The sequence below is a fragment of the Epinephelus moara genome, chromosome 23 (genome assembly GCF_006386435.1).
Source record: "Epinephelus moara isolate mb chromosome 23, YSFRI_EMoa_1.0, whole genome shotgun sequence".
NCBI lineage: Eukaryota > Metazoa > Chordata > Actinopteri > Perciformes > Serranidae > Epinephelus > Epinephelus moara.
In genome coordinates, this window is record NC_065528.1 from 21,568,937 (window position 1) to 21,596,464 (window position 27,528).

A 27,528-nucleotide genomic window follows, 5' to 3' on the forward strand; every position below is an offset into this window, starting at 1 on the left:
CCAACCTGTAGCCATTTCTCTCTCTCTCTCTCTCTCTCTGTGTGTGTGTGTTTTCATCTCTCTCGTGTCTAGACCAAACTGAACAAATATTTATAGACAGACAAGCAACATCATAATTAAACAGGCTTTTATTTTTTAAATTTATTTTATTTTGAAAATTGGCCGGATTCTCTCGTCTTTTCTGTGTCCGACTTCCTGTTTGGTATGATCCGCTCTATCCAGCTTGACAGAGGCGCTCACGGCTCGTGTGAAAAATAGACCAGATGCCGAACTGAAGCGCTGCAGTGCGCGAGCCTCCGCGGGCGCTCCGCTCTGCTCACCGGCCTGTGTGGACAGTCAGATAGGTTAACATGGGCGCCGACTGAAAACTGCCTCCGCTGCTGGGCGCTGCGCTTCGGTTCTGCGTCCGGTGTGTCCGTGGCATGACTGAATGAGAGACTGTGAAAACTTAAGGCCCACCCTACTCTGCCTCTGATTGGCTAGAAGTCCTTGTTTACCTTGAGTAATGTGATACACCATTGGTAGTTGGAACTATCACTTTGCTTTGCTTTAAAACGACTTAAATCACTGTTGCTACGGCAAGATGATAAAATATTCACGAGAAAAAAATATTCCTGCACCAGAATATCCCTGCGCCGGAAATCCAGCACCATGCCGGAGAACTTCAAGCCCTGCATTGGCCTGTACTGGTTTCAGCTATGACACGTAATCTTTTAAATAGCAAATTTACATTTTATCTGCACTTCCCCATGTCATCCAGGGTGCAGTGACAGCCAGTGAGCAGACAGTGGATCAACTGTTCTGAGCGTCGGTCAGAAACAAAATATGAGTGTGTTTGGTTTCACTATCCTGATCTGGGTGACGTTCAGGCAAGAGGCATTCAGTAACTTGAAAAACTTGTAAAATATCATAGATGTTATCAATTATTCTGAAATTTTACAATGCAACGTCAAAAAGAACAAACAAATAAACAAAAAAGATTTGTAAAAACCTACTTCCACTTACAAAAGTCTTTGTATTTTTAAGACTTTTCAGGATTGACTGAAGACATTTTAATTCCAATAAAGACCTTATTTTTAGATTAATGAATTCAGTGCCTTAGGACAGAGGATACAGGAAAAGGCTAGACGATACAAGAGTGCAAGTGCATGACGTTCAGCCATGCCAGAATTACATGTTTGTCAGACTCACCTGCTTTGCCAATCTGTACAGCTAGTTTGGTCAGTTTGCCCTGGAGAACAGACTTCTCTTTCTTTGGCAGGTTGGCTTTCTTCTTCTCCTCCGCATCGCCTCCCTCGTCGCTGTTTAGTGGCTGCATTTCCATCGCAGCACCGTCCTGTGCTTTAGCTGCAGCAAAGAACAAGAAAAGTTGTTGCATGGAGTGTGGCACATACATTTTAGTAGACCCAATCTGATTTTTATACAAAGCAACACGTGTGTGCAGTATCTTCATATTTAAACAGATTTCAGGATTTATGGAGAGAGCAGCAAAGCAGTCTCGCAGTTGTAACAAATCAGCATAACCAAAAGAACACACAAGAGCTGCAGTCTTTAATCAGACACCACAGATTAGCCTATTTGTTTACATTTGCAAGACGTGAAATACAAACTCTGCTGTTACACCAGTGAATGAATTAACTGTATGTGGTCAAATAACAGACTTTTATTTAAGTTACAAGTACATCAGCTTTAATATTTGAGCTCCCTATATTCTCTGTTATGTTTGTTTTAAAGGGAACTTTGATGTCTTTCAACCTGGACCCCATTTTCCCATGTTGTGTCTGAGTAAATGATGGAGACAACAATTTTTGACATTGGTCTAGTATTAAGAGAGACCGCTGCAGCCACAGCAATGAAACAGGCTGCAATGCAATCCTCATGAACAATAATACATGTACCTTAACTAAATCTGGTCTGTTTATTAGTGTTCGTGGCCAAGTGCCGCTCGAGGAGAAGTCTCGTTCTGAAATCTCGCTTTTCAGCCATGACCTTGAAAATATTTTAGATAACATTGAGCTACACTGTCTGTACTCCAACACAGCAAACTCTTCCTGGTACTCCTCTCTCCAACTCTCAATAACATTCCAACTCTCACAAGATTTCAGAACAATACGCCTACATCATTTTTTCATTTTTATTTATACAGGAAACAAATTGAAAGTAACATGAGGTGTGTTACTCTTAAAACTGGCCTGACTCAGTTTTTCAGCAGGTTCCTGTTAGGCAACACAAAAATATATCCTGCTTCCTTGAGCGACACTTGGTTAACATAACAAACAGACCAGTGAAAGTTAAGGAGAAACATTTCATTTCACTGTAGGGCCCTGTTTGTAACGTTATCAGACACTTTTAATGACAATCTGAGCCTGTCAGTGGCAAATGGACCTAAATTGACAGTGCACATTTGCATCTAGGTATAACATTGTAGCCCGTTTCGCTGTTCCAGCTCTCTAAATACTTGACCAATTTCAAAAACTGTTGTCTCCATTTGTCACATAAGACACATAAATAAGATAAAATACCTAAGTTGATCAACAACAGGTCTGGACTAGATTCGATCCTGAAGTTATCTGATTTGGCCGGTAACAAGTCACAACAAACCCTTCAGAACAGCATGACAGCTACATTACGGTAATATTTCAAGTGTAACACAACAAAGCACTGTACTTGAAGATAACAGATAAAATAACAAATGACTCGGAAGAGTAACAGATGTCACATCACTCAAAATTTAAGCATTGCTTCACTTTTAGCCACGGAACTTGGGAAATGTCACTGTAATTATGTTTGCAGTGATCTGACTGCACAGTAATTAGCTGCAAGATTTGGGAGTGTAATTACCATACTCCCACCTAGAGATTTAAAGAACAGGTTAACTGGCTAGCAGCACTGGGATCTGTCTGAGGAATCGCCGCCTCCTTCGACAGCGACCGCAGCAGTTGTTGCCAGTTAAATTCCCATAAATCTCTTTCATCTCTTCCTCAACATCCCTCTGGACCCCCCCCCTCCCTCCCTCGCGTGCAGAACTGACAGGAATCCCAAACCCACGTCTAACCAGGTAACCTTGGAAACGCAAAGCCTCTAATGGCAAAGGAGGAAGGAGAGGCAGCCGGCGGGCCAGCAGGGGCTGGTCTCTGTCGTGTCACTCACCACGACAAAATCATTAGCTCTGCCGGGCACAGGCTCTACCACTGCTGCTACAGTACACTTTTCCATTTCTCTCATTTCTGCTGGTATTATTACAATTTCCAAGTCTTGTGTAGTTTCTGCACTCCTGCCTTTTACACATGCAGCCCTTGTTTCATTGTCCACTGCTAAAATCTCTGTTTACTACAGTGTGGACAGTAGCATGGTATTGTGTGTGAATGTATGTAGCAGGAAGAGGAGGGGCATTAACACTGGGCTACTGCAGCTGCTGTGGACTGTGGCTTGTTCTGCTCTTACATGGCCTGTGTAATCTCAGTCTAAAGGATTACTGTTGATTCCTGGCAGGCAGAGGGAATCTGTGCACCAGGGACTAGCGCCAGGGTTGTGGTCACAGACCCAAGCACAACTGATCATAGTGTCCCAGCAGGACTACAAGCCTGGCTAGCTGGCTGAGTTACCGCTAAACAGCCTCATTATCATTGTTGTCAGTCTGAAATTGTCCCAGTCTTTGCGGAGGCAGTTTGACTCTGAATAGTTCGGATTGGGACATCAATAGAAATCAAATTGTGGGGGCCTGAGGGAGAGTCGGAGAGAGAGATGGGTGGGAAAGCAGATGTTCTGGCCCCAGAATTGTTGCATGGCTTTAATCTCCTCATCACTAATCGCTATAACTGGATTCAGTAGCACCTGCTGCTCAAAGCGCAATGTGCCAGGGAAGGACGAGAAAAGAGGAGATAGAGACAGAAGGGAGGGCCAGACAGTACAATGGACAGGCAAGAACAGCCAGTACCAAGTATAAACTGACGCGAGGACATGCAAAAATATTCCAACTCCTCGTTACTTGCACAAAAACCACTGCAGCCAATTATTAACAAATTGAGGCTTTGACCTGATGTGCTGTTGAGTGTGGGGGAGACACTGATACAGCTAAAGGCTAATGCATAAATGTAGGCGCTAAGATGTACAGCAATTATATATAGTTGTGTGTATGTGTGTGCGTGTGGCAAGCAACTTACCTTTCTTACGATTTTCCACAGATCCATCCTGCTTCTTGTCTGTGGAACAAAAACACAGTGCAGTCAGCGGATGTAAGTAAAATACAAATGGTGGGTGATACACAGTAACTGTACCATTAAACTACTATTGCAGCTGCAACGATTACTCAATTAATGAATTACTTGTCAACTATTAAATTAATCACCAACTAATTTGATAATGAAGTAGTTTGTTAGAGTAATTATTTAAGAAAAAAAGTCAAAATTCTCTGACTCAAGCTTCTTAAATGTGAATATTTTCTGGTTAATTTACTCCTCTATGACAGTGAAAAAGACATCTATGAGTTGTGGACAAAGCAAGACATTTGAGGACATAATGGAAACACTGATCAACATTTCTCACCAGTTTCTGACATTTTATCGACCAAACAACTAACTGATTAATCGAGAAAATAATCAGATGAATCCACAATTGAAATAATTGTTAGTTGCAGCCCTTGTATGTATTTTTATTGCATGTGTGTAAATTATGTAGGGGTGTCAAAATATTGATACCCTTGATTATCGCAATATAACGTCATGATACTGTGTGCCTCCACCAACTAGTCAAGCTGCCGTTTACATCCATGTCTTTTCAGACTCTTTACTATATGTAGTGAAGACTTTGAAGGAATTTAATTAAAAGTATTAAACATGTTTTTTTTAGCAAAATGGAAGCTGGTAGATGACCAGAGGAACAGGATAGAACACAAAGCTATGACAGTAGACAATGTTTTAAATATGGATGTTGTTGCAAAGAAGCTACAAATTCTATAAGCAGCTTCACACACATCTTCAACCCAGCAGCACATAGATATTTACGATCAGCACAGTTTCAAGATTAGTGTCACCAGTTCAGAATGACCACATGTCTCCCCCTGTTTCTGAGATATCACGTTAAGTAATGGCCAGAAAAGTGTTTATGCAGAAAATTACGATGTCACATGTGACATTAACCTTTTCAATATAAAATGTCATTACCTCATCATTATATTCCTATCAGACATTTGTTTGAAAGTTATTTCATCATTAGCAAGTGAATTCTTGAGTTAAGCCCAAAAATGTGTTCTGTGAGGTCACAGTGACATTGACCTTGGCCCAACAAATTCTCATCTGTTCATCCTCGAGTCCAAGTGGACATTTGTGCTGACTTTGAAAAAAATCCATCTAGGTGTTCCTGACATATCATGTTCACAAAATGGGACACATGTACAGTACTGCCATTTGACTTTTTCTCTCCAACATAACAACATATCACTAGCGTAAACACAAAGAACACAGGCCTATGAAACAGGCAGTTATAAAAAGGTGCACTGATAGCACTGACAGCTTTCTTGTATCTATATTTATTATATTTACAGTATCATTACATATATTGACTCATAACCTCTGTATCGTCATAAGTATTGTACCGCCAGATTCTTGCCAATACACAGCCCTAATATTACACGCATAGTTGTCAGATTTTGTAGATTCAAAAACAGTCCCTGCACAGCAATAAACCCCTGCTGTGATTTTATGACAGTGATAAGCCAACTATTTTTTACTGGGCTGTGGGGGATTATAAGGGGCATTTTCACTACTTTCGACTTTTAATAGACTAAAGAATTAATCAAGAAAATATCTGTAAAATAAAAATGAACTGCAGAATCTCCTACAGCTAAGCCCTGGGCCTTGACTCTGTTGCTGTGCTCTCAAAGAGGCATTCCTAACTTGTGCAAGTTGTCAAACCTGTGTTTTCAGCAGAGGTGTAGTGGAGGATATACACAGGTACACAGCATACCCAGCTATCAGCCAAAAAGGCACTGGACTATATAGGAGAGTATACCTAATTCCTCCTCAGCACCCTACCCATCTTATCAACTACCGCTCTCAGTGTGGATGCAACTGTGTCAGGTCAACAACAATTTTCTGTGCAGGCTCAGCCCTTTCTGCTTTTAATATTAAAAAAAAGCTCTTTATGTGAGATGCAAAATTGGTGGATGAAAATGTAAATGGCGTCCACACAAACATGCGAACAACAGAATAAGGAAGGCAAATAAGCAGGGATACTAACTTTTTCTCTGTTTCTTCTTTTCCTCCTTTTCCCTTTTCTTTTCCTCCTCATCATCGTCGTCCTCCTCGCTGCTCCCAAGTAAAGTGAAGATAATTCCAGTTTGAGAGTTGACACCCACAGCAGTGACCACCATTTTCCCTGAGCCTTCCATTACATGGGTGCCTTTGGACAGAGGAGGGAAATAAAATGTCAGTCAATGAGGGAGGGAGGGAGGGAAAGGGTATGTACTGTATCTGACTCAGGGATACATGCTGAGTTCCGCTCTGCTTCCAGGAGTGATATACCATGTTTCCGTTAATACTTTGGCAGTAGCTTTAACCCTGACCAAATATAACTTATTTATGGCTTTGACTTTTTTGGTTTAGGCTAAATGTTGAGCAAGATTCTTTTGATTACTGAGAAGGTGGTTTAAGCCGGCCGACATAAAGAGGGATAACATAAATGAAGGCTTTCAAATAGAGGCAATAAATACAAAAGGAATGGTATGCTTTCAAGTTAAAAGAGAAAGGAACAGTCACTGATGCAAATACCCTCCAAACCTTTAATCAACTGCCTTTAATCAAAAGCCATTTGTCAGTCTGGGTGAATTAAAGTAAATCTGAGAAGCTACAACAGAGTTTCTACAGAGATCTCTGGGTTTCCGTCCCTCTCAGGACACAAGAAAATCTTATCAATTTTATACAGAAAAGGCAAATAACAGAAAACAAGCTTAGCAAAAGAGAGCGAAGACAGAGAGCGATAGGCTGAAAAGTACAAAGCATTTAAAAGTTCTCTCATCTCTCCGTTAATTAGAGGATGCTTTTCTTTCATTCCTGGGAGTGATGGTAGAAGGGGTACAGCCTGTGCTGAGAGAAATCAAAACGCAGTGGTGGAGCAATGTGTACAAACACGCACACACACACACACACACACACACACACACACACACACACACACAGAGTACACTCCTCTCTCTTGGAGGTGCACCAGTAGAGAACCAGATGAGTGTTTCTCCAGAATCCCTACACACTTCTGGGGAACTGAGTTTGAGTAAAAACAAAGCTATCTAACAGCACAAACAGTGTTGAAAGCGTTTTGTGCACATTTACTCCAAACAACAAAATTCAGCTTTATCAAGCTTTACATCTGGGGGGTTTTGGACGGCGGCTAATTGATGACACTGAGCAGCTGAATCAGGACACTGGTCCACTTTCAATTCAGTTTGACACTAACGCCATGCAAATTACCAACATGACATTGAACACACACAGAGACCTATCTCTAAAAGCATAAGCTAATTATCATGAGAACAGGAGCTGCTGTAAATCTGCAGCTGTAAAGTGTAGTTCGAATCTTTTGGAGTGGGGTTGTATGAGGTACTTATCCATAGTCAGTGTACAACACACAGTAGATGTCAGTCAGCATACCCCCAGTTTGGAGAAGCAGCAGGAGTACTGACACATAAGTTTAGCAACTTGGGGGCAGCAGCAAAACATATTTTAACCAGCTAAAAAAAAATCTATCACTTTAATGCCCACTACATTGAGAGTATGTTCACCGCTTCACCTTTACTACAGCGATTTCCAATAGGGTACTAAGGCCGTTATGTTGTTATTTAACATCACTGAAAACAGCAACTGCTGGTCTACCGCCACCTCAATCAGTTACTATGTGTTATTGTGTGACTTGAGTGTTTTTAAGAGGGTTAGTTTAGATTCACCAAAGCCACACAATAATGCAAACAAACTAACTATGAAGTGGGGGCCTGCCAACTGACATCTACTGTATGTAATACACGGACTATAATTACCTCATACAACCCCACTTAAAAAAAATCCAAAACTATCCCTTTATGTAGAATCTTTGTTGTCACACTGTAAAAAGTTTTTTTTATATAAAGCTAGTCACTATCTATTAGAGGTCTATTTAGGTCTAAGAAGCTCAAGACATGAGGTCAAATATAAAATCAAAATCAAAGCAGTTTCTTTTCATTATTGTTTTAATAATTCATTTTTTTGAGGTAAGATTAGGGTCAGTTTCCCCACTGACCTCGCTGTACATGTGACCAAATTTAATAGTCTCTAAAAAATGAATTACATTTTGATATGATGAAGCTGCACAAGGGTTATCGGTCATTTACTTTTAATAAAGACTGGAGTGACCTAAAGCCAGACTTTGAAGATAATGTGTATTGTATTATTTAAATGAACTCGGCTCGGTCAGTTTTGCAGACGTCTACAAGCATTATGGATCATCTCCGAACAACATGTTAGGATGGCTGGAAAAATCAAAGTCAAAGTTTTGTTTTCAAACAAACTCACATCACCATCATCTTCTGGTAACAACCAGTGAGGAGAACTTTAAATAATACTGAGGCTTCATGTTACCTGATAACAGCATTGGATCTTTTTCTTGTGTTTTCTTGACATGGTCCGACTCCCCTGTGAGTGAGCTCTCGTCGATCTTTAGATCGTTGCCTTGGAGGAGGACTCCGTCGGCAGGCAAAAGGTCACCTGAAACACACACAGACAAAACACATCTTTAATTTGGAGAAACAATAGTGTACAAAAAATTAGAATCATGCAATTATTTTTGAATGAATCTTGAACTGCATGGTTTTTTCTGTACTCTAAACAATTTCATTAAATCAAATGACGTCAATAACACAAGTGGTTATCTCGTCTTACCATATTTTACTTGTGCAACGTCGCCCACTACGATCTCAGCCACAGGAATTTGGATAACTTGTCCTCCACGGACGACAGTAAATTTCTGCTCCTGCTCAATGCGGCTCTGGAGGCCCCTAAACTGCTTCTCTTTACTCCAGTCGTTGAATGCTGTCACCAGCACCACGCAGATAACTGACAGAAGAATGGCGGCGCCCTCGATCCAGCCCGCTTCTGATTCATTTTCATCCTCCACACCACCAGCAGCCCTTCCACAGTCTGCAGAGAGACAGGGGCAAGTCTTAATCACTCACACACAATGAAACTGAGACAAATAAAGGCAGCGTAAAACACTGAGAGAACAGACGATAAATAGTAAAATGGATCAATAAAAAGAACAGGAAATAGTAATGAAGAGTTGCTTACGTTCTCTTTCGGCATCTGGAGGTTTATAAAAAGAAAGGCCTAGTGAAACTATGGCTGCCACTTCTAGGATAATCAGTGTGACATCCTGTAGCGCCTCCCACACTAACTGTAAGAAAGTTTTGGGCTTTTTGGGCGGTATTAAATTTTCCCCAAACACTGTTTTCCGCTTCTCGATGTCTCCAGGCTGTCCACTTAGACCTGCGGAGGGAGAGACAGAGGACAAAAACATTTCATTTGTAAGATTTTCATTTTAAATCCATTGTGGAGTTTAATGTTAGACAACAAACATTACATGTTTCCCTAAAAAAAAAAAAATCGCAATTATGTGCCTTGTTATTTGAGCACAGATGGATGCATTACGGCTGACATTTAGTTCACAGGAGGAGAGCTTGTTTAAAAAAAAAAGAAAAAAAAAAAGTGTAAAAGCCAGTGAGCTGTACTTTCATCACTGGGCTTCCACAAACATTATCCCTCCAAAAGGAATCAGTGTTTCTGACAGAGCACCGTGCAGGCGACAATGCAGGACAACAATGACACGCATTCTGTGGGCATGTCAAACATTTTCACCTCTTTCATGCATGTAAAAGACCGTGAGGTCAAACGTAATCCCGTAAACTGCCTTTCTTAAACACAATGACTACAGAGGTTGAACCGGCTTTCGACTCGCAGGTGCTTATGTATACTACTGTCCTATTATAGAGTCATCTCTCTGACACATCACACGTCTGGTTGGCCTGAGATCCATTCATCCATGTGCACAGAGAGCATTCTGCAGCCACCCATTCAAATGCCTTTACATTCAAGGCACAGTCATATATTCAAAAGGGCCTTCGCACATTTGATGATGCATGACAGTTTTTCAGCTCTATTCATGCCGACTGACTGTGTGTGGGTGGCTGTGTAGACTGGATGGAGCTCTGTGTGTGTGTGTGTGTGTGTGCGTGTGTGTGGCTCAGAGAAGGTGGAGCAGAATTGGGGGCCAGGGAAGAGTGACTGTGTGAAACTGCTACTGACAGGCAAACAGGGGTGGGTGGGGGCTGGGGGTGAGGGTGCAAGGGAGTGAGACTAATAAAGAGTGGAGCTACTGATGGCTGAAGGGAAGCTGCACTCGGAATAGCAGTGTCTTAATAGGGAAAAGGATCAGTAGGGCGAACGTATGGACAGAAAGACAGACACAAATACACATGGACAAGGAATACAATGATACATGAACAGAACATGACACCACATAGGGCTGATCAAATTACATCGGAATTAACAGGAAACAATTTTAAAATCGCGAAAGCTGTGATTAAAAAGAAACAAACAAAACACCGGAAACACCGGGCCCTGTGGGTTTTGCGTGAAAGCACTCTGCCCTATGCACCATGGGACATATGCGAATGAGGGTAGATGAAAAAACAGCTTGTATATATGTATACATGAGCGTCCCATCCAGCCCTCAGAATATTAATGACTTCAGAAAGTGTGAGGAGGAAAAAATGCTTTACAGCCTTGAGTACATCTAGCAGGGCTGCATGATGTGCCGAAAAATAAATCACACTGCAATTACTTTGACAGATATTGTAATTGCAATTTCAGCAGGAATGGTCATTTTTTGCTTTTCATTTTCACTGAAAAGAATATAAAAATAACAATGATGTGATTTTATTCTGGGTTCTGTGCCAACAAGCATGTTCCCTTTCATCTGGAATATGATTTTTAGGCTAGGACATCTCTGTGGCACCATAATGCTTATCTTATAATGGTATGTTGTGACACATTTTACCTTTTACCAAAAATTGCAGCTTCTACAATTTGGATATTGCAGTTAGCCAAATTGCTACTTCAATAACATTTGATTAATTGTGCAGCCCTAATATTAAGCACTTTTCCCTTCCTATATTGAAGCAACCCCAGACAAAATTTGAGATGGAAAAAAATGGTTAGGAATATTAACCAACACCAAACATGTGCGACATTATAAAAAAATCTGTGAGCTTCTAATTAGCGAGCAGTAGTGACACACGGGTCAAACCACAACCAATAGGGAGGTTTTGGGTAAGCCTTCTAGGAAATATCATTCAGAGTATCTTATTCATTAATTACAAAAGCAATGTGTGCGATAGTCCACCTTCCACCTTCTCTTCCTTTCTTTCTGTCACTGTGTCTCTCTCTCAAAAACACACATACACACACACACTCAGAGGCGCTCAGTCCTCATCGCTGTCTGTGTCCACAGTCCTGACAATTTTGAAAGTGTAAGGCATGAATTTTCTGGTTTCCGGAGTCGTCATGGGGGGTTATTTAATGCATATTTTTGCAGGTTGGGCGGTGCGGTGTGGATAGGTGAAGCTGAAATGAATTCCTGTCTTTTTGAAATGGTATGCGGCTTGTGCCATATCTTTATGAAGGACTGGGGACAAACTCATAGCTCTCATTTAACAAATTTTCTCACACATGCTCTTATTATATTATTAAACTATTATAAATGTAATCATCAAACAATGATAGGCAAAGGTATTAAACATATTACTTTCTCACAGTGTTCAGCCCTTACACCACATTTGGATACTGAGTCTGTGCAGTTACAACAGCACAGGGAGTAACGTACATTGTTACTCTGCAACTGAGACAATTTTCCATCTCCTATACAGACATGCTGTCAAAATAGACCACTGATGGTGGAGACAGTCGATCAACAGTCTTGTCATCTTTCAAACGGAAATTCTTCCAGCTTCTCAAATAAAAGGATTGGTTGTTTTTCTTTGTCATATATATATATATATATATATATATATATATATATATATATAAAATAAATATCTTTGGGTTTTCACTGTTGGCTGGATGAAACAAGCATCATGAATACATGAATACATTTTCTTGGGCTGACTGAAATTTTTACAGGCATTTTACCTATTTTCTAACAAGTTAACAGTTAAAAGAGGAAAAAAAATCTGCAGGTCAATAATGAAAATAATTGTTAGTTGCAGGCCTAGACTACAGTTAAATGTAGGTTATTTAAGGCAAAAGGGAACACATTTTGTTTTGTCAAGGCAAATTGAGAAAGACAGAGCTACAGCACTTTACAACAGTGAAGAATTGCTTGTTGACAAAAAAATCATCGGCAGAATTTGTCCATTTATAAAACAAAAATTACGTCAAGTTACCATTCGATAGCTTTCTGACACAAAGTGAAATTTCCTATTATAACACAGGCACTATGTCCATTACCCTGCAGTAAAATGTTTTTATTGGGATTTTCAGGTGGAGTGTTGAATCAGCCTAACAGACATACCACATTTAAAACTTAAATCAGCATTGATATCCCATGTATTTGCATCTTCAATGATGTGCCAAGTGTAAACCTCTATTTTTCTTTAAGTTACTGTCGTCCAATCCTGTCCTGTTGAATTTGGTTTTGTGATCAATCAATGCATCATTATGATAGCTAGGACAATATAACACTTATATAGTAATAATAAGGCTGTAAATGCAGATTATTTTCATTACAAATTAATTACTTAAATAGTTTTTAGATTTATCAGACATGTCAAAAAATAGATAAAAAACATCAGCAAAATCCCCCAAAGAATGCTTGTTTTGTCAAACCTACAGCTTAAACAATTATCAAAGTTGTTAATTTTCTGTCAGTTAAGCACACTGATGCATGTTGCGTTCCATCTTGTGTTCACATCTGATTCAATTCAAACATGGCCTCTCTCTTTCAGCTTTTATATCTCCACCAATTGCTCACTTTCAGTAAGTTGTGGTTTCTACTTCAATAGAGAAGAAAATATGCCTTCATCACGAGTTATTAGGGCTGTAATGATTTGAGTATATTTAGCGAACTGTCATGATACAGGGGTTACAGTTCACAAGTACACAAGCACGAGTCCCGCCCGGACACTTAAAGCCGCACGCCTTTAACAACATATGTTAAGGTTAGCACAACAGTGGATTAGCATGTGAGTCTGTCACACTATGGTGCGCACGCAGAAAAACAGGGCTGGAAGACCCGCCTGTTGGTGTCAAGTGTAAATTAGACAAAGTCAGAGTGTCAGCGTTACACCACCTTTGTGAATGGAAACACAGCAATCATGCAAACACACATTTGCTGGCATCACCAGATGTGTCGATCACCGCGATGACAAATGCTTTGGTGCTTTGAATGTTAAAACACAGGCATGGCAGATCTAACTGAAACACTCCTCATGTGCAAGTTTTATCTTTTATTATTCTGTGTATTTTCATATTTTCAGTTTCACAGCTTAAAGAGATGCTTTTCAGTTTTATAGCCTGCTGTGACCTGTTGCCTTTTTTGGTAAGTGTTTGTGCAGTGTAATACACAAGTGTAAAAAATATTTTTAGAATGAAAATCGTTTAACAAAAATTACAAAACCCCAGACAGAGGACTGTGTCTGTTTTTGACTTGCAGTACTAAATAAATAAAAAGAAATGTATCCTTGTGCATTTGGGCTTTTTCCCGCTGTGCCAAACTCACACTGAACCGTGACTTTTGTGTGCCATTGCACCCGTCGTAGTTACATTGTTAATTGACATTACAACCTAACTCTAACACTTTTCTAAAAAGGGGGGTGAGAAGAATGATGATGACTCACCAGCGGAGCACATTAAAAAGGCTATGGGGTTTATCCTGCATAGCTGCCTGTTGCTGCTCCCTGGCTGTCCCTCACCGTCTGCTTTGATTCTCTACGCCTCTAATGAAAACATGCTGACAGCTAATACCCCATTCAATTTTACACCACGTTTTTCCTTTGCATTAGAGCAATAAATACAAGTGACAGAGGACGATCAACACGTCGTCCCTCCGCTGGATACACAAACAGAAAATAGGCTGGCCTTGGCCCCTCACATCATTTTAGCACCCAGAGAGTGTCTCAAGTCAAGCAGCTAATCATTAACCATTTAATTTAGATGCTTGTCCCCAGCTGACCCCTCCCAGTACTGTCATTTTAGCCCACAGTGAGGGGGTCAAGGTAAGCCTTCACTTTGGGCCTGTCGCGATTAAATGAAATAGGGTCACAATTTCTATTTTACTGCCGTCATGTAACTGTGTGTACGCAGAGATGTGTCATCGCTCTATCAGTACAATGAGACACCCCACACTGGACAAACTATTTCGAAGCAATCTCACTCCCAAGAGTTAGGTTATGCACATACTCCCCCAGCGTCTTGCTTGTGGTAAACTTAAATAGAAAGTCAGACCCCAGATGGGAACTCAAGGTAAGAACTGCAAGTATGACGAGAGTGGTTGCAAGAATAACACTGTGTGAAAGCCAACTCTCCTTTCTTTTCTCCCACACACACTCCCTGTCTGAATGACAGAGGTGTGTCATGACATTTATGTAAAGCTTCTATACAAACAGATATCAGAGCATTGACATCGTGCTCTTCAGTTCCCATAAGAGCCTTCTTTATGTAGATTTATTTACCAAACAGGTGAGTAGAATCAGATAAATTGTTAGTTTACTTGAATATCTATATATTTCTTATAAAGCAGACAAAGAAGTTTACATCGCTTAAAGGTTAACCCCAAGTCTGGTTATGTTCATGTATGCTCATCAGAATCTAGCAAGCATAACTGGATTATGGGATTCTCATTATTTCTGCCCGAGTTATAGTATTATTCTTATCATGTAAAGACCTGATTATTGGGGTTTACACAAAGGCATCCACTGGGTAACAGCTGTTACACAAGGAGAGCATTCTTTATAATCTTTCATTCATGAAGTGGAACAACAAAACAATGCTGCACTAAGAGACACTGAGGGGAAATAAAGTCACTTAAAATGCTAAAAGCTTGTCGGGTGACTTCAAGAAGGTACATCTTTTCTGCCACTTTGTAAAATTATTTGATTTCCAATTAGGGCTGTGTATCACACTTGCTACTTTTAAGGTAGGGTTGCAGCAGTTTACCGTGAAACCATATACCATGGTATAAAAACGGCCAGTTATCATACTGTGTACATTTGCTTGTCTGCAGTATTGGAAATAAAAGCAACTGGATAGAAAATCTCACGTGGGCTTACCCTTGACTACCCGTCAGACTTTTTACACATCCATTAAAAAAAGGTTTCCTGTTTCATTCCTTTGAATAATAATAGTTGCCTAATACTATTCTGAGACGGTTAACATACTGTTAAAATCTCATTCTGTTGCAATCCTATTTTAAGGGTACTGGTCACATTAAGTCAGTACTTCTGAATACAGATTCAGGTTTGGGTGACATTTTGGAACCTAGAAGCGCATCTGAGCGAGAACGCCAGGTTTAGACAAGAGATGGCAGAGCTGCAAAGCGCAGCCACTGTGCTCCGAGGCTGGCAACGGAGCTCCGCAAAGCCGCCAGGTTTAGCTTCTGACAAGAGGCAGAAGCGCCCTAACGCCCAGAAGCCATCGGCTGCTCCGTCAGCTTCCCAGCAAGCCAAAACTTTAGCCGCAGTGCCTATCTGCCGCGATACTTTCACTGTTAGGTCTATTTTCTTTTCTATATTACTTCAGTAATAGCCTGGTATCACTGCTAGAAGAGCAGACAGACAGACAGACAGACAAACACAAGTGGACAGACGGACAGAGAAAGGAAATTAGGTCTATGTGTGGTTAGAAAAAAAAGCAGAGAAGCAGAACTATGTTCTAGTCTACTATGGCACCCACGCATCTTGTACAAAAATTAAATTTTTGTTATCATAGTGAAAGTAAAGTCTCCGATACCACTACTTGTACTGGTTCACATGAAAAGTACCCAACCCTTGTACAAAATTCTAAATTAATCTTTGAGGTTCTTTTTTAACTTCCACGAGCGATTATTCTATTAATGGTGATGATTAAATGATTAAATGTTCCTTTCCCATTTACAAGTGATCAGGGTATTTTGCGTGTTGTTGCACATAAGCAGATTCGGTGCTAATGAGCATGGCTTTGTTCAACAAATAGAACAAAAGTGTTGCACGCTCATTACTATAGCATGATCATTTGACCTCCATAAATAGTGTTAAATGGATATCATCATGCAGTTTCACAGAAAATGTCTCCTGGTAATACACTCTGGTGAAAATAATATCACCCTACTCAGGAATTCTGAGAAGACCACTGAATGAGATAATGCAGCGCCTGGCAGGCCACACTGGAAGCAGGCTAGACTATGAACTATTGCCAAGATATCAACAGAAACAGTCTGTAACAGAGAGTCTGACCAATTATTGATTGGTCAAAGTCAAATCACTGACATAAATCAGGGCTGAGTTGTTATCTGCTTCCCAGCTGAAGCTTCTAAAATCACCAGAATCATAAAAACTCCAAAAATCTACCTAGGATGCCCTTGCCCACCGTTAATGAGTAAATACAAGGAAAAACAAGAAACCAATTGTGCTCACAAATCACAGCTTTCAAGCCAAAGATAACAAGTAGATCAGTGTACCGCCCCTTGTTCCCACTAAACAGCTTCACTAACAGAAGCAGCATCTGGCCATATGCTACATCCACTCGCTGGCTGAAGCCCATCTCAGCACATCATTTTGAATTCAGACATTGAAGACAAGCTACGCCAGCCTCCCCTGAATTACAAAGAGTAAACTATCAGTTAAGAGTCTGAACCTTCCTGTTGAATGAGGGGGTGTGGTGTCTGGAATGATAGATACAAGAGAGCCTGTTCGCTTTTGTGAATTGCAGTCCAATTGTGCAAGCCTCTCAGCCCACAGTCGATCAGATCAATAGGCTGGAACCCAAATATTTGACTACACTAAAATAGCAATCAACAGGGAATAACTGTGAAAGGGAAAAATAGGGGAGCACTGTCAATAATATTGATGCAAAGTGGCCTTGCCCATTTGATAAGTCTCATTATGCAGAGGGAACACAGGATCCCACTGGGAGAAAATAAATGCTGCTGTGTTAGCAGGGCTGGCTGAAAGTATAGATACTATGTTGTGTATCATGTTGATACAATATTACAGCTGACAACTCGGTTTTTATTTCTTTACAAAAAGCAATATCTCTGCTCCTGTATGTATCTTTGTAAAACCCTACACTTTGTATTTAATGGGAAATGACTCTGCAGTAGTCATGGGTGTTTATCGGCTTCATCTCCGATTGGTAGTGATGGAAATACAACACCCAGTTGGTCAGCTAATTTTAGCCCATTTGCCTGCACGATGAAATGAAAGCCCGCCACAAAATACTGTCTGTCTCCGTCTAAGTAGCGTTCAAATATTATTCAAATTTTAGCCAGCACCGAGTTTGAAAGAGAGATTTAATACAGTTTTGAGTTATGATATTAAATGATGGCCATAAAAGTGTTGTTGCAAAATATTATGATGTCACAGTTGAAGTTGAAGTTTTGGATATAAAATGTCACCACTTCATCATTTTTTTCTATTACACATTTCTGTGAAATTTTGTCATGGCTAGTGTATAAATTCTTGAGGGCACAGTAACCTTGACCCTTGACCACCAAATTCCAATCCCTTATCGTTGAGTCTAAGGATGGTGGATGTTTGTGCCAAATTTTAAGTAAATTCCCAAGGGCGTTCTTGAGTTCCGGCGTGGAAAAAGAAGTAACCACTGTCACATTTTCACTGACCTAAATACTGCTTTCTACTGTTTACTAACCTGCTTTGCGGCCTGTCTGTCACGTCAAATGTGGCTTACGAGGGGAAAAAAAACATATGATGTATACAGCTCACCTATTCTCAACAGGTTTAACCATGTTTAAATTAAATCTGCATACACGTGCTAATTTTGGTGGAAAAAGCCTTTAAGTCTTTTCTGGGCGTCTGCAGCTCCTTTGAGCTCTTAAGCATCAACTGGTTTAGTTGCCCAAAAGAAAACAAGCCAAAATACTGACATCTGGGTACACTTTGGAGCACAAAACTGTGACCCTGTGCTGTGACATTCAGTGCTGAGAATGAATGAGAAAATGCGGTAAGAGTATGGGAATTCTGTTGTAACAACACTCCAGTGATTTAGCATTGCTCTTACAAACAGCTGGGGGACTCACGAGAGACAAATTAAAACAACAAGAATGGTCGCAACTAATGCGGCAGAGGCTCAGATGTCCTGAGTCATCAAGCAAGACCATAAAAAGTAAGTAGAGCCCATACAGCAGCATTGATTTCCTTGACTTGAGACATTTCATTGACAAATCTGCCAACCTTTTTTTGTAAATGGGGTCTTACTCCATCATACAAGCTCCAAAACCATGGATCCTACACATCCCATAATGCACCAAAAAAGAGCATTTTTACTGGACCCTTTCTGCCTGGTAAGCACCAACATCTTTTAAACTCAATGCCCCAAGTGTGTAATGCGGGCTTCCAGTCAAAATGTGTCATCTCCGGGCCCATGCCAAGGTAACCCTGGTGACAAATCACGAGTGTTATTTTTGCAGGCTTGACAAAGCTACAAGAGCCACAGAGAACATTATACAACCACTTTCACGAGATGAGTAGTACTCCGCATGCCATGACGAGTAAACTCATTTTGATGCGTGAAAACATGGCGGAGTTTCCCTTTAAAGTCTAACATTTATATAACCAACTACACAACAAGTAAAAGCAGATAAACAGAGAGAGGGAAAACTGAAACTTGACTGGTGCTTTTTTCATCATGGTTACTTACTGAAGCAGAGAAAGCACCAGAAAAAAAACTGTCTGCACGCACAGAGGAAGTGAACTCATACAAAAGACACCAGGCCAACTGCCATAGCGTCAGGTATTGGTCAACTCTCTCTTTCCACCACACAAGGGGATCCTTGCCACTATGGAAACAGGGTTTGTTTAAGAAGTACAGCGAAACTAGAAGAAGATTAAAAGAAAAAGTTGTGATTAATGGCCTTCATGTTTTACTTTTTATTTCATTATCCTACTGTGACTGGATTAATGATTTACGTTTGTCAAACAGACAAAGGTAATATCTGAATAAGCGTTTGGCAGAGTTCATTATTACAATTTAGAAAGCGCATTGTGCAGTGTGCATAATTAACTCTTTTCAAACTCAGAGCATTGGTATGTTAATTATCAAAATCAATTTGAATCCTAAGACAGTGAATTGAAATCTCAGTGAACTTGGAACTTGAACTGGAGATTTTAGTCTTCAGTCTAATGTGGTAGTGATGATAAGTTACATTCAGCCAAATCCAAAAAGACCATGCTGAAAACCGGCCAAAGCAGAGTGGTACGGCCATGCACAGCTGCAACAGAGAAGTTCAGTCAAACTTCTTTGGGTAAAAAAAAAAGGAGCTTGGAAATGTGGAAGGATTAGCGAAGGATTGGCTTAAGAGGTTCCAGAAATGACCAACCAACTAATTAGAAATCCCTTTTCAATTGTCAAGCTCCTGTAATCTTAAATGATGGCTTAATTTCCCAAGCCAGTGACGAATGAACTGATTGAAACTGGAAGTGTCAAAGCTCAGTGGCTGCTTACCAAGTGGAACAGCACCTGCTGCAAGGGGGAAACAAAATGTGGACCTATTTAAGCTTATCAGTAAAGTGCAGTTGCAAATAACGACAGAAGTAAAAAAGAAAAATTGGGTAAAAGCTGCCTTTCCTTTGTAAGATCGCAAGCCATTTTATCTAAACATTTTTTTTATTAGGAACCTAGAAATAATCTAATATTCTCTCAGTCTTAAAACCACGTTTGACGATCTGAAGATGGCAAATACAGACTGCTGACATGCAGAATGTAGATAAGAAGTGTACAGCTACAGCAGAGGTTGAAAGTAGTTTGATAGTCCAAACATGCACACAGTTAAGGTAATTTTTAGGGTACCAACTGAATTGAGTCAGTGCTATGGAGCACCAATTCACGTTAAATCAATCAGTGGCAAATTTCAGTACCCGAGCGTTTTCCTGGGTGAGAACGTGTTCAGACAGAAGGCAGGAACACCCCAAAGCCAAGAAGCCACCCACGTAACTCTGTGGCCAGCTACCTGGCTTTAGGGTGCTTGAGACAACAGAGCTCCACGGAGCTTCCGGGTTCAAAATGGAGGCGGAGCTGCCGCGAAGTGCCCCGAACCTGGTAAGCCAGCCACAGAGCTCTGTTGGTTTCCTGGGTGTCAAGCCTATTTTATTTTCTGTTGTATTCCAGAAATAACCTAGTATCCAGTACCGAATGACGTTACTGGTACTGATTCAAATGTGAGGGGTACCCTACTTCAAGTATTACTTTACCTACTCACACACCTACAGAGCGACCAATACGGCGTTATGACTTCTTTGTGCTTAGTAATAAAACGCTGAAAAAGCCGATGGGCCTCAACAAACCACATTCCTGTTTGTAGCACGGATCGAGTGAGCGGGGGAGGACAAGTACACTCACTCTTAATGAAACAACCAATGTCACTCATGCTACAAATATGACAGAGCTCTACATTCACGACTTGACACAGCCACATGCATGTTTGGACAACTCATGCTCTCTCTCAGCAGCCAAATTCCTATTCAGCAATTTCTCCTCCGCTCAGACAATGCTCCACTGGCCTGTATGAGAGACAATGAAAGCAGAAAAAGAGACATGCCTGTGCCATGTGCCTTGTACACCATGTTGTTAATACATGAAAGGGCAAGAATTAAATAGCGAGGTGGTGATTCTTGAATGAGAGATGCTTTGTGCTGTCATATAGCTTTGCATTTATTGCTTTCCTTTTGGTTTGATGAAGCCCGGGACATTTTTTTTTTTTTGCTTGCTTTGAGACACTGCATCCAGAGGACTGTTGCTGCTACAGTGAATATGCGGTGCCGTTTTAATCTGGGATCAAACTGAAAATCCCCTCCCATAAGAGTTCAGTCAAGGTCATACTGGCGATTAGGCAGACTGTCTATAGAGAGACAAACTGAGACTGAGAGAAAAAGAATAGGAGAGAAAAGGGAAAAAAATGAGGGGTGCTGTCAAACACCACTGCCCCATTTGGGCTCTGCTGCAGCCGAACTAGTCATTTTTCCAAAACTCCTAGTCCTGTCTTTATGGTGATGAGTTTAGGGGTGAGAGAGTAACACAGAGGAGACATTCAAAAGATGAACTCACTCCTTCCCTAACATGTTCAAGTCATTACTACCCAGCCTTGCAGCCTCCCGTTTTGTCCGCCACATGTGGGACATTGACCTGCCTGCAGCCTGGTGCTGTGCCCAGGCAGACAGCTGGTCTGTCTGAAGCCTACACACAGAGACACACAGAGACACGCACACACAGAGACACAGAGGTGAAACAGGAGAGAGGGAGGGTGTGAGGGACATATCCACAGGCCTTGAAATAGAGCAGGACTGGCCCAGGTCAGAGCCAGCCTGCCTGGCCACCTGTCTGGCATATGAGTTTTCCAAGGAAGTGATGTCAAGGTATGCACAATGTGGATGATACGGCCAATGACACGCCTCCTAAACTATGTGTGCATCACATTAGCATTCCAACAGCGCTCGCTACTAGCACTGTTGTGAAAACATCCTGTATTTAATCCAGATAAACAACAGTCATTGTGTTGAGTGTAGAGGAAGCATTACCATCTATAGGTGATGTTTTTAACCGGTTGCAGAGTCCTTGAATATCCTCATAAGTTTCCCCAATTTTGCTTATCGCCTCTGCACCTCTCAGTTCCATAAGGGAGCGCAGTTCTTTGAGCGTGCAGCCAAACTCTCCATCATGGTTGGCCTCCACCATGGAGTTCTTCACCCCGCTGTACGAGTTGTTTGCCATTGTCTCGCCGCGTCCCCGCTCTATTGCAAAGCTTTGGCTCGACAGTGGGGTTAAAAAAAAAAAAAAAAAAAAGTGTTGTCCTGGAAAAGCTTAAATCCTCAAGAGAGCGAACACAGTGGTAGTTCCCATAAACAGCTGACGGGCCCTTCAGAGGCAGCTGGAGTCATACGGCAGGTAGCAGGGCAGGGGTATTAGAAAACAAGCCATTTCCCTTGGAGAGCTGAGAGTTCCTAGTCTTTCATGGTGACGGAGGATCACCCACAGAGGCGGAGATCACCATGCATGCAGATCTGAAAGAGAAGGGCAAACATACAAAAAAATGTCATTAGTGACGCTAGCAAGTGTTAACTCGTGTACAGCAGGGTTCCCCTTGCATTTATTAATATCACGCTGACAACTAATGACTGACATTTGCACACACTCTCCAGGAAAACTTTGCAGGTTGTGTGACACACTCGGGCTGGGTTATGCGTCATGTTTTATTTTCATTCCAAACTTCATTTTCACAATTAACAAATTACAAAGAACTGCACGCCACATTGAAACCCCCAATACAAGTATCAACCCTGAAAATAAGCATAACAGGTGCTCTTTAAAAGTGGATATTCTTTTTTGACAAACACGAGGGACATGGTTTCACTTTGTCAGAGCGAGCCAACAAGGTTAAGCAGCATATTTTAGGGGGCCTCCATCGTAAGGCTTCTTTTTCTCTTATTTCACAATACAAGTCATATCTATACTCATTGCAATACCACCATCTGTGCAACCTCCCTTTTATCCTCTGTCTTGTTAAACAATATGATCATGTTACCGTTTTTCCCCCTTTCTGTTATCATACAGCTGCAGTACACTAGCACACACTCTTCTGTCGAAATATTTTCCTGGTGCATGAGAGCAAAGATGGAGACCCTTCGACAAAACCACTTGGCTGCTGAGACAAGTAGCAAAGTAATTAGCAAAACTGCCTACAGCCATTGCCAAGAGATTTTGATTAGCTGTACTTGAGTTGTAATAAAATAATAATAATTTTGTCATCTGGACAAAACTCTTGTCAAGTAATGCTCCACTGTGCTCTCAGTGCGTGAGCAGAGTGGAGCATTAGCATTCGGTAATCACTCTACACTGAGCTGCTCCCAGGGTTTTTCCTGCAAAGAAAATTTAAGGGTCCTTTTCCTGTCTGCAATGTTTATCTACTGTTAATACAAACTGCAGTGACAGGAGAGTAAAGGGCTTCAGCACCAGCATGTCCCCATTTCTTGCCTTTGCTGAATTTTAATGAACTCACTGTGTTTGGTTGTATTTACTTGATGATGAAATAACCTGATAACAACTAATCAAGATAGATATTTTCAAAGAATACTCCTTTCTGAATGACTGAAGGGTGTGTGTTTAAACTACTTAATGCTTAAGATGCAACCTTAATCACTAGTCGAAACTCATTGGCTGGTGAGTAGTTGGTAACCTACCTATGGACCTTTAACAGCAGCAAGCTCAGTAAACAGCAACACGAAATTCTACCTGCTCAACAAAATGTTATGCCTTATGTGGTTGCAACTGCTCTATGATCCACTGTGCCTGTCTAAATGGTCTCCTAATTATTTGCAGACTGACAACGTAGGTATTTGGGGCTGTAATATGGAGGTAAGTAGTGAAAATAACACACATGCTCTAGGTGGAATTGTAAGGACATCCCTACCCAACTGTTACTCGGTGAACCACAGAGGATGGTTTTGACCAGGTACGCATGCCAATATACAAGTAACTTTTACTACCCTTCACTAATAAGCTAGCTGTCGCCACTCTGTACTGGGCACCACCTAGGTCAAGTGGGAGCTAGCTAGCAGCACTGCTCATTCTGCCATTACCGCTGGTAGCGGGTAACCAGTGGATACCACAGGGTGGGCAATGGGCGCCATGTTTCTTCATTGTTACTGGGGCTAGCTGCCTGTTTTTCAGCAATGCCAACAGAAAATAAAAAGGTAGTACATTTACATCACAAAACATTAATATTTCATCACCTTCAGATGGACAGCGCTTCAGTGAGTCAATGGAGGGGCACACAACAAGGAATGCGCCTCTTGTATTTCACGGCAGTGCTTTTTTCCCTTAAAAATGAACCAGTTAGTTACCGTAAGTTATGGGTGTCGGACTAACAAAGGGAAAACTTAACAAAACTTACATCCATAATTGTGGGGGCAACTTTAAAATGATCCCAGCTCCTGTACAGAATTAAAAGCCTGAAGTATTTTAATTTTTAGCATGAACTTTATTATCATTCCCCAACTTGATTTGTGCCGTCACTCTTTTCATGTTGTTGAATTTATATTGACCCCAACAGAGGACTCTCACTCCTATGAGAAAAGCAGAGATGGGTGATCTTTCTTTTTAATAGTGAGTAGAGATTACAGTTACTTTACACACTATGAGGACAAACTGCATGATAAAGAACAGTAGCTTCCTCTTCTAATACAATCAGGTGTTAAGTAAAGCCTTAGAGTCAAATCCTTTCACACCCAGAAGATTGTATCACAGTGCCCCATCATGTTAAACAACATACAGTAGGTGCCATTAAAAAAATCAGAATCAAAAGCCACCAGCTTCCCTGCAGTGTAACTGGTGGGGTAACGTAGTGAGCAGGGACCAAGTGACTAATTACCTCAGGAAAAGCCTTCTGTTTAATCTAATTAAGACTATCTGTGGCATCAGGGAGCTCCATGGTGCTCTACATGGGAGAGTCCATTCTAATGAGAGGCTGCTGTCCATTCAGCTTTAATCAGCCTAACACAATAAGGCCTGATTCATTCATGACGACCAAGTTGATAGAAATTTCTCTTGGTGAAGCTCAGATAGAAACAGAAACACAGGACTATGAGCAAACATCACAACACAATCAATCTGTTGAAAGGAGGACTTGATTTGATTAATTTCTTAAACCACAAGGGACTAACGTGGATTTATTGGAAAGATTCGACAAGATGAGCTTATTTCTAGTCTGGAACATACACTGTACTTTCAGGTTGAAAGCCATACTATCAGACTGTTAATCCGCACTGCACAGACAACCTGGACTCGGCCATCTGATCCATAAAAAAAGGCACCAGTGCAGGCAGACGGGGACGTTTTCCTTGTCTGGAGAAAAATGCTGCAGTTACCTCAGCTGGGGAGGTTTTACTCACTTTCTAAAATTTCTGGCTACAAGAAAGACCAAAACATGTTTTCAAGAACACCATTCATCTGTCTTTACGCCAAACAGGACATCAAAAGTGCAACTCCAAACTAGCATCTAAAACTCAAAATGTGTCAGAACTTTAAACTGGGACGCAGATGCAGAAGGAGAGAAAACTGAAGCCTTTATTATTGCTCACTGCACAAATGAATGCTCGCAGCTTATTCCATTGAGATTCTTGGAAACTATTCTGTCACATGTTGAGATTCTATTTGGAGCCATCTGCCATGGAAAACGGGACAGAATTTATTATTTATTACACAGCATAATTGCAGGGTCGGGTGTATTACTGAGGTGGGACAGATCACAGAAATCCCTATTCAGAAGAGAAAATACTCCTGCACCTTTTGTACTGACCACAGGTTTAGGGTGAGGTCTTCAATGCATGTTGAAAACTCACTTTATCCACTGACATCTTTGTCATCAATTATTACTTTTTGCACCACCACAAAGGCCTTTTCTTGGGGATTTGACAGATATACAAGGGAATGTCAGACCAATCTTTCAAAAATGTCAACTCAAGGTTCACCTCTCTGTAGCCCAAGTGAGACCCACGGACTACTAGTCACGCCACACTTCTCAAGACATGTGCAAGATATTAGCACCTGTCGTTCCCTCATGGTATATTAAAACAGTTGTCAAATCGTAAAGTAAGCCATTCATGCAACATCTTGACTAATAAGACAGCTCTCCCATCTCTTTTTAGACAGTCATGCATACAGTTAAGTTCCAATGTACTACACAACTGTCATCAGTAGACTTCGGTTTAAGAAGAATTGTGTCAGTTTCTGTCCCACCAAGGCTCAACGGTAAGGATTGCCAGGTTGCCACTGGCAACCATTCTGAGAAATTGGCGACAATTCTTAGCCTTTGGTTGCCATCAGTAACAATCACCTTTCAACATATAAAAAATAGGGACGGCAAACAGCAAAATGTGCACCCCAAAGTAAGTTCAACTAATCCGTCAACAAAGAGCCAATGACATCGCCATTTGCAAGATTAATGCTGCCAACCAGGAGATTGTTATAAAACTAAAAATGGCACCCAGTCACAGCATCACGTGTAGTTGTCTGGCTATGGAAAATCTCAATGGCCAAAATGCCTGGTGGGAAATAGGTCAAATAAATAAAACTTATTAATAGCATATCAAATAGCCTTGAATATTGTGTGACCTATAAGATATGTTGCCAAGACAACTTAAATATAAACGTATATAATGTAGACCAGAGTTTAGGGTGTAAATTACCAATGGATCTATTCATCAACTGAAGCCGTACAGGTTTGTCCCTGCCTCTTCAGAGCATACGCCACATTCACAGTGGTCACGATCTTCCTCTTATCGTGCTTGGTGTAGTTAGGTGACGAGATCATGGATTATGTTCTCCGGGAAGACCTTCAAACACAACCAAGGAAACTGTATTACTAAACTATATATATGTATTTTATAGTTCCTTGAACACACCATTGGTCCCCTGGTAGAACAGACCAGAGATATGCGTCCCTCCACCATGGCGAACCATACGGTGGACAGTGGGCTTGGTGATTTATGGTGGCACTTGGCACAGAGTCCTTTTCCTCCTTTACCTCTGCCAGTACCCCACTGATCAGTCACTCTGTTTAACAGGCTGCTTCTACATTTAGCTTATTTTCAAGTTATTTAATTTGAAGTGTTTCATTGCCATTAAAACGTAGGCTTTTATATGGCTATATAAAACATTTATCCAGTCGCTGTTCTATATGGATGGCATTCTGGGATATTAATGGCCTTATTCTCCTACATGCCTAGTGACGACCACTTTTAAATGTCAGTGTTGCCCACATAAAATTCTATAGAAAGTGAATATCAACAGCATTACTGAAATATTAAATTCTAGGTAATTTAAGAGCTTTTAAATCAGATGGCCTATTTTTCTTGTAGACTATTTGGACCAATTTCAAAAATTGTGATGCATTTTGATGGTAGATGATACAGTTAAATCTCTATATGGGAATGCGGACACTGCCCAGCTCTAACATGAATATATATGAATATATATGAATATATATATATATATATANTTTTTTTTTTTCATATTTTAAAACACTATTAAAACTCGCTATTAACCTCATTGGTTAAAGGTTAATTGCTTCCCTTATATTTGACACCTTTGTACTAAATGAAAAAACAACTATTTCACAGAATAGAAAACGAAATAAAAGATTAGAAAAGATCGACTCACTCACTAGTAATGGGTTTAGCCTATCAACAGTTCACAGTGTACACATCCTAACATCTTAACACCCTTTCACATCTGAGAACAAGAGTTTTTT

At 40.7% G+C, this 27,528-nt stretch overlaps 1 protein-coding gene across 5 annotated transcripts in view; it reads right to left on the minus strand.

Moving 5' to 3' along the window:
- The window catches only part of atp2b1a (ATPase plasma membrane Ca2+ transporting 1a), a 57,158-nt gene that overhangs the window by 21,506 nt on the left and 8,124 nt on the right, over positions 1-27,528 (minus strand). For 4 of the 5 annotated variants that reach the window (XM_050035696.1, XM_050035695.1, XM_050035693.1 and 1 more), the window contains exons 2-8: positions 21,800-22,282; positions 9,309-9,506; positions 8,904-9,161; positions 8,604-8,729; positions 6,238-6,399; positions 4,164-4,202; positions 1,192-1,347 (exon numbers count right to left, since the gene is read on the minus strand). In XM_050035696.1, coding sequence (XP_049891653.1) covers positions 1,192-1,347; positions 4,164-4,202; positions 6,238-6,399; positions 8,604-8,729; positions 8,904-9,161; positions 9,309-9,506; positions 21,800-21,992 — 1,132 coding nt within the window. In that variant the 5' untranslated portion in view covers positions 21,993-22,282. Of the gene's footprint in view, positions 1-1,191; positions 1,348-4,163; positions 4,203-6,237; positions 6,400-8,603; positions 8,730-8,903; positions 9,162-9,308; positions 9,507-21,799; positions 22,283-26,464; positions 26,612-27,528 lie in introns of all 5 variants that reach the window. The other variant, XM_050035694.1, reaches the window with a different exon arrangement.